The sequence below is a fragment of the Camellia sinensis genome, chromosome 4 (assembly GCF_055761805.1).
Source record: "Camellia sinensis isolate YWXY chromosome 4, ASM5576180v1, whole genome shotgun sequence".
Lineage (NCBI taxonomy): Eukaryota > Viridiplantae > Streptophyta > Magnoliopsida > Ericales > Theaceae > Camellia > Camellia sinensis.
The window spans coordinates 123,464,538-123,472,441 of NC_138964.1; the positions used below are offsets into that span (position 1 = coordinate 123,464,538).

At 36.6% G+C, this 7,904-nt stretch overlaps 2 protein-coding genes across 3 annotated transcripts in view; one reads left to right on the forward strand and one right to left on the reverse strand.

Moving 5' to 3' along the window:
• The window catches only part of LOC114295637 (pyrophosphate-energized vacuolar membrane proton pump), a 6,874-nt gene extending 6,261 nt beyond the window's left edge, over nucleotides 1–613 (forward strand). The window contains exon 8 of the mRNA XM_028239922.2: nucleotides 21–613. Within this exon, the coding sequence (XP_028095723.2) occupies nucleotides 21–227 (207 nt within the window). The 3' untranslated portion in view covers nucleotides 228–613. The remainder of the gene's footprint in view (nucleotides 1–20) is intronic.
• A 1,231-nt stretch (nucleotides 614–1,844) lies between these two features.
• Nucleotides 1,845–6,939, reverse strand: LOC114295638 (protein SRG1). Of its 2 annotated transcripts, none has more exons than XM_028239924.2 (4): nucleotides 6,439–6,939; nucleotides 5,025–5,272; nucleotides 3,397–3,718; nucleotides 1,845–2,411 (listed from the first exon to the last, which is right to left on the reverse strand). In XM_028239924.2, the coding sequence occupies exons 1-4, from the start codon at nucleotides 6,733–6,735 to the stop codon at nucleotides 2,175–2,177; spliced, it is 1,104 nt and encodes a 367-aa protein (XP_028095725.1). In that variant the 5' UTR covers nucleotides 6,736–6,939; the 3' UTR covers nucleotides 1,845–2,174. The 2 variants fall into 2 exon arrangements, with proteins under 2 accessions (XP_028095725.1, XP_028095724.1); XM_028239923.2 differs by having other exon boundaries at nucleotides 3,397–3,736.
• Nucleotides 6,940–7,904: the final 965 nt, after the last annotated feature.

A 7,904-nucleotide genomic window follows, 5' to 3' on the forward strand; every position in this document is an offset into this window, starting at 1 on the left:
CAACATATATTTTCCTTCAGGCTGGTGCCTCTGAGCACGCAAGGACCCTTGGCCCCAAGGGGTCTGAACCCCACAAGGCAGCTGTGATTGGTGACACTATTGGGGACCCCCTCAAGGACACATCAGGCCCGTCACTCAACATTCTCATCAAGCTCATGGCAGTAGAGTCGCTCGTGTTTGCTCCCTTCTTTGCCACTCATGGTGGCCTGCTTTTCAAGATCTTCTAAGGGGAAAGAATGATTACAAATATGTAATGGAGAAGGTTTTACTTCTCTCTTTTCGCAGTATCTCTCCATTCTCATAAATCTTGTGTGTTGTCCACAAATTCTCCCTCTGCATTCATCTCCTACCTGAAAATGTGGGATTTTTAAAGTTAGCTAGATAGGGAATATTATTTTTGAAGAGCTGATGCTGCTGATGATGATGATGATTGTGATGATGGTAAGGATGATGATGAAAGTTATCATTCTCATCGGATGAGAGATTGATGTTGTATGCCCTAGTTTTCTTTACACACTAGTTTCCAACATTTCATTGTAATGCCATCTATTTCTCAATTAAGTTCCTTTTTTTCTTCTCCCCTCTTGATAATAATATTTCTTTTATTTATTTATTTTTACTAGCAGTTAAATTCTGTAGTTGTGTTGTGTTGATCTTGGGTGTTCTTATATGATCAACTTTCTTCTGGCCTGCAAAAAACTATACTTTTAATATGCCTTGCTGTATAGATTGGAGGACCGATGAGGTGGAATCTCTTAATTTTGTATAAAAGGTACAAATATGCTATTTGACTTTTGCACTAGCATAAAATGGTATTTGAAATGTGGGAAAATGTGATGGTCATTGTAGCATTACTCATTGAGACACAAGGTGCCACGTGAAGTTTTGTAATGCCCTGCCTCTCAACCACTCCAATTAAATGGGTAGCAAGCAAATTTTTGCTGTAATTCGTTCTCAAAATTTTTGTTTCTAATGCACTTTTGAGACACTATTGTTTATCAAGATTTCTGCTTTTTGGGATTTGCACTAGGCTCTTTTTTAGGATTCCAAATACAATTTATGTCTGGGCTACTCTTAAGGGTGTGGGGAAGGAGAGTTGGTAAGGAAGGATTGCAACAGATAGTAAGGTGTATAAATATAAGCTAAAATGGCACTATGACCCAACCTCACCTTTGATGTCTCGTATGCGAGGCATGTAGATGCCGCTAGGCTAGAAGCCTCTTATGCGAGGCATGTAGATGCCGCTAGGCTAGAAGCCTCTTAGCATCATCTCGTATAGTTAGAAGTGCATTGGGGACAATTTTTGAAAATAGTGACCTAAATATGGAGAAATAAGAAGATTCTAAAGGACAAATTAGAATTTAGAATTTAGAAAGAAGATAGCTTGGACATAACTATGACCCAAGACATGAGAAGTGCCAATAAAGGTCTATGAGATAAAAAGGTTGGTTAGTGCGTGAGACTCTTATTACTGCAAAATTTGGGAGGATTAGATGTACATATATTTGGAAACAGTTTTCATAGTCTGAACCCAATGACGTTTTGGTTACAATGAAGTAATTTTACCATTATGTCGGATGAAATGTTTGTGATAAAGCCTTTTCTAAGCAATTTTACCATTATACCAAATGAAATGTTTGTGGTAAGGTCTTTTCTAGCATTTGAAAACACTTCCAACGCATTTTATTCTTACAAAGTCAAACAAAGTAGGGAATAAAAAATAAGAATGAATTACATCGACTTCCTTCAAGTACTAGGAAAAATATTGCAAGCCCCATAAGGTTGACATAATTATCATATTCACCACGCTAATAATAAAAAAAATGTAAACGGACTTAACGGAGTATACGAATTTACTATTTTACCCTTATGTATTTATATTTCAGCTATCAAATTTATCATCAATCATGGAATTTACAGACTTGGGTCCTACCACTATCGAACTACAAATAGAATGTTTGTCATAAGTTCTTTACCACATTTGAAAACGAAACTAATTCTCAACACACCAATACAATTTTATTCTTGCATAGGCACATAGAAGAAGATAGATATGTAGATGTCTGCTAGTGTTTATATAACAAGGCCATCAATATCCATTGATGAGTACCTTAGTTGGATTTAGGTTTCTTTTGGTACAAAGCACAAGATAGAGGACGACATATAAGAGGACATTAAACTTGTGCTGTATGAAGTGCTCTCATTCCTCTCTGGTAATATCCCCAGTGTGTGTCTGCGTAGTCTTTCACCTTCTTAAATAGCCTGAGTCTTTTTTCATCAACCAATCCATCTTCTGGTCCGATCTCTTTTCCTTTTTCAGGTGTGTAGAACATGGCAACGGAAATCCTGTCCCTCTCCGAGTTACTCAGTACCCGATGCACTGGGCTTTTGAACACTCCATTCGTCATTATCTGTTAGTATCACAGAGATCCGATAGGAAAATATAACCATGTGTTAATTGTTCTGTAACAATTTTTCTTCATGCATCATTGTACAATTGATTTGATTACTGGGGACTGTTTACATCTTGTTTGGTAAATTTCTTGATTCTTGTTTTTGTTTTAAAAAGTTTGATTTGGTAATTGTTTTCACCGTAAAAAGTGACAACAATTCCAAAATTTTCAATTTTTGTGGAGTGTAAACGACTTTTTTATTGCCACACCCCACCGGTCAACACTGCCATCCAACACATCCAGCTTCCGCCCCTCACCTGCCAACACCCCTAGCGACCACCTCTGGCCATCCATACTACCGACTATCACATCTAGTCACTTATAGCCAACTCCCATTGCTGGTCTCCACTGCCACTCAGTTTTTACCACCACCTCCAGCATTCCCTCCACTGCCACTCATTTTTTACCACCACCTCCAGCATTCCCTCCACTGCCAGTCACCACTTCCGACAACCAAATTTGGCCACCCCCACCATGACTACCACATCCAAGCGCTTACAGCCAGCTCCTACTGTGGGTCTCCACTGCCAAACCACCACCTCCAAAAAATCACCAAACATATTTTATTGTTTGTATTTTTCTATTTTGAAACTATGTGAAATAAACATTTTTTTTTTTTGGTTATAAAGGAAGAAATAATAAAAACAAAAACATGAAACTCACAACACCAAACGTCAAAAATTGTAGATATATCTCTATGGCGGGTCTATAGACTTGATTCTGCTCATTATGATATTGGTATAGCCCTATGGAGAGACCATATGGCATTGGATGAATCTTCTCAACCACCTTCTGCTGACAGTTTGGTGGCTCATGCATCATTTGGTTTAGTTCTGTTCGGTTATGTTTTCTTTTTCTGTTTTCTGTTTTCATTTTTGAAAAACACATTTCATAGATGAAGCATCAGAGAGTAAGCAGAGAGACAATTAATATATATTTTTACCTCCATTTGGTCAGCCATGAGAATGAAGAGAGCGTGAGGAATTTTGGGAACTGTATACCATTTCTCATTGTTGAAGACTTGAAGACCTACTTCATCTTGCAAGATCACAGTGTATCCTGACCCATCTGCATGAGGTTTCAAGCCCAGAATCAGATCAGGCCTCTGACATTTCGAGTAATAGTTAAACCTCGCTTGCATGATCGATCGTTTGCCAAACTGTTTCAGAAAACAGTTTTCTTCCAGATTTAGTGACTTTGCCATGGCTTTGGAGGTTAGCTCTGTTACTATTTTCATCTTCTCTGTGTATTCACTTAGCACATCTCTGCATAGTTGCAAACAACTTCTTGATATTATTTTCTAATAATTAACTTGAATATGATATGAGAAAGAAATTTACACCTATAAAAAGTCCTGTTTGAAGCTGCTTTAATTCCCTCACTTGGGTATGTGCTGGAAGATTGTAATTGTTTATCCTTAGTAAAGATAATTATGATATGATTATGTGGCTGTTTTATCTTAATCTATTAGGGTTGAAAACGGGTATTCAGAGCTTTGTTTTAATTAATTTTTAGATATAGGTAGTCACTTGTCTCACACGTATGGTTTTGAGAATGACCCTAAGGGGTCAAGTGGTTCATGAGATTCAAACTCATGATGACCTATCCTTCTGAGTATTTAATGAGCTTCCAAAATAATATCACAGTAATATCTCACAAGTGGTTTAAAAAAGGGCATGAGATCATTAGTCTCACTCTTTGTACGTACCCCTTTTCAGTGGCCTCCGGCCTCCTCTCCCTTCCTCCTACCCCTCTTTCTCTTTCTTTTCCATGCTTTCTATTCAATAATTTGGAAGTTTTTGTCTTTCCACCCTTCTCCCTCCTTTTGTGAGGTGTTTATGTCCTCTTTTGCCTCAACTCCGACCATGGCCTTCACCGGATCCGCCGTCTCTCCTCCCCTCCACTCCACTCCGACGTCGCCTCCATGTTCTGCACCTCCTGTTCAGCCACTATTGCCTAATGTTCGCTTCATTTTTCCGCCAAATCTATTACCGCCCTCCCCCAGATCTGCCACCTTCCACCATCGGTCCGTAGTAGCCGCTGCCTGGTAGTTATGGGTTTGAGGGTTTGTGTTTTTGTTTTTTTGCTTCTTGGTATGTTCATAGCTTGCCCACATTGTTTAAATATAGCTTATGAATTTATCTCTGACTTATTCTAGCATTGAGTTCTTATGATCTACCTCTGTTTTGCAGCATGAATGTTATTTCTTGATCTATCCATAGCTTATCTTAGGTGCTTCTTTTGGGGATTTTACTTTATTTTGCACAAGGTTTTTCCTTGATTTGGTATAAGCTTGTTGATGATTTCCTTGTAAGTGCCGTTTGGCAATCTTTGCTTTAATGGAAATTTCTTTGATTTTAAAAAAAAAAATGTCGCATTAATTTCATTAACACTTTGAATTATGCAACTCAAAACACTCAAACATGAATCAAAAGCAACGCGTAGTTATGCAATAACACTTGCTCACATATCAGTGACACTACTTAAAATGAATATAAGTTGATATCATTGTTACATTTAATATTTATTTATCGAAGTTAAGGTTGCCGGTAGAGATATATATATATACACCTGAAAGAAGTTGGGGTTTGTGGCCAAAATTGAAGCTTCCTTTGATCTGGAGGGCACACATCAAGAAACAAACGATCAGACCAGTCGAGAGACTGGCCTTGTTCAGGGACAGGGTCAGCACCATACCCTTCAAACTCTACAACTGTTTTTGAGTATTTGTTCTTCTCTTCCATAGGCTGTTCAAAGAACTCCCTTGTCACTTTTCTTATCTCATCCAAGAATGAACTTGATATCCCATGCCCTATTGCCTGAACAATCCACAATTTTTAACCTTATACATTAATTACACCACAAAATTATGTTGAATTTGTAAAAATGAAGAACATAAGATCAAAGACAGTCAAGGTGCACCACCACAAAGTATAAAGGCTAGGTATTAGGTAGTGTTTGATAAAATTGAAAAGAAAGTGATATACATTTGAGAAAATATCATTTCGCCCCCCAAATTTTCACGCATATTTTAATTTGACCAGTAAATTTCGATTAATATCAATTTCACACCCAAACTTTCAAAATTTTAATTAATTTGACCCCTGCCGTCACATTCTGTCTACAATTGGACAGATTGGTGCTGATGTAGGGGGCAAATTGATTTTTAAGGTATAGTTTGGAGAGCAAATTGATTTTTAAGGTGTAGTTTGGAGGGTAAAATGAAATTTCAAATGAACTTTGGTGTCACGTCAGCACATTTCGTTTAATTGTAACCGGAATGTAACAGCAGTGACCAAACTGATCAAAATTTCAAAAATTTGGGTGTAAAATTAATATTAATCGAAGTCGAATTAAATGATATTAAAAACGAGTGAAAATTGATATTAAAAAACGAGTGAAAATTTCAAAAGTTTGGATGAAAAATTGATATTAAAAAACGAGTGAAAATTTGGGGGACAAAATGATATTTTCTCTATACATTTTTATAGTTGGTGCACCACCTCTTAAAGGGGCGTATGAGTATGAGGTGAAAGTATGGTGTCAAACAAACTAATCTATTTGACTCGTGTTCAATTTCTTAAAAGTTTATTCGAGATTGACACATTAAGTAAATAAGTCAAACTTCGTTAAGTTTTTAAGCTGAACTTGAACAATCTACTATTCATCCCGATCAATTTACGTGTAATATAAAAAATCAAGCTACTCCAGCTTGACTTGTGTTCGGCTCTTTAAAAACTTATTTGAGATTGGTCTGTTAGGTAAACAAACCAAGCTTAAAGAACCTGTTAATTGACTCAACGCGGCTCATTTTCAGCCTTATGTGAAAGTGATACAATTTCATAGTTGAGGGGAAAAAACATACGGATTCATAGATAAGAAAGGTAAAGTGATATTTACTAATAATTAAGGGGCCTTGGTGTAAACAACCCTAAATAATTTGTTAACATAAAGAAGAAGAGGGTTTTTGAGAAAGTAGAGAGACCTGAAAGCAGCCCCATGTGTGGAGTGCTGAATTGAGTTTAAGCAGTTCCTCCTCATATTCTTTAGTGAATGGTTCTTCTGAACAAGAGAGTATACCCATATCAATTATCGGAACCGGAGAAGAAAAATTATCACCACCATCACCACCACCACCACCATCACCATCACCATCAGTTGCATCATGATCATCTCTGGAAATATACAGTGCAGGAGGCTCGTCGCCGTGGAGGACCATTTCTTGTACACGCTTTGCAAGTAATACTTCTGCTGCTGGTGCTGGATCTGAAACTCCAACCATGTTTTCTGATCAGTTTCAGTTGTCAATTGAAGAGAGCCCTTTTTTGGTTGGGGATGAATTATCTTTGATCCATGCTATGCTTAGCAATGGATATATCTCTGTGACTCAGAGAGAGAGAGAGAGAAACTTTGCTAAAAGGTAATTTACATGGGCTGGCTTTAAGGTGACTGACTAACTAGTCATCTTTGGATTTTCTGTTATTGTGGCTAGGAAAAATGCGGCAGACCCCACCAAAACCGATCACGTGGCACTGGGTGATTGGAAGGAAAGAAAAAAAAAAGAAAAAAGAAAACTGGCCAATGAGATTGAGCTGGGGTGCCCCAGCTGGGGTCCCTAGCACTTCTGTTGTTGCTAGCTACTGGCCAAAATCCAAAAAAGAAAAATGTTTAGCAATCACAAATTTTATACAATTTTTTAGAAGTGATATTTTTTAAGCAATAATATTATAAATTCAAACTTATAAATTCAGAATTTACGCAGAAAAAAAAAAATCAATAGTTCAAATTTATTTCATTTGTGGACCTTACGCTTCATCAGTTTAATCTCCACTACACAAACACATTCAAGGTAAATTCGGAGTCTGTAAGGATGGGTTCTTAGCATTTTTCTTTTTTAAATAATAAGTTATTTTTATAAGTATTTTTATTTAAAATAAATAGCTTAAATTACACTCTCGGAGATTTGAGTTTAATACATATCACCCCTTTATGCTTGGGAAATTACACTAATCCATGTCATTGTAATTATTTAGACGGAATGAAAATATTGAACTCATGCACTCTCTCTTTTCTTATTTTGATTTACTTCCTTTGTTGTTTTTTCCCTTTGCTTTGCTTTACTTTTTTATTTTTTTAATGTAATTTTCTCTGTTTTTCTATTAAGAATTGTTTTTTATATAAGTAGGAAGTTTTTGAAATGAGACTATTAACCACAAGAGTGAGAATGTAATTTTTAAAATGTTAGAAGGTGGGATATAATTGGACTAAATCTCAAGCAGTGTCAATGTAATTTATGCAAATAAATAGATACAAATCTTGTGTCCTAATTCAGTATAATATAGTTTTATTTGTTTGTATCTCATTAATTAATAAAACTTGTTGGGCAGGGCTTCTTTCCAGTCTACTTTATGGATTGGACAGTGTTGTTGGGCCTGTAGAGTTCACCACGGG

Bases quoted from the DNA above. Each gene is read 5' to 3' on its own strand.
- LOC114295638 (XM_028239923.2), bottom strand. From the start codon at position 6,735: ATGGTTGGAGTTTCAGATCCAGCACCAGCAGCAGAAGTATTACTTGCA. The intron at 5,273-6,438 runs GTCTCTCTACTT...TGGATTGTTCAG, and splicing joins ACACATGGGGCTGCTTTCAG to GCAATAGGGCATGGGATATC. The intron at 2,412-3,396 runs GTAAAAATATAT...TGATACTAACAG, and splicing joins TCATGGCTGACCAAATGGAG to ATAATGACGAATGGAGTGTT.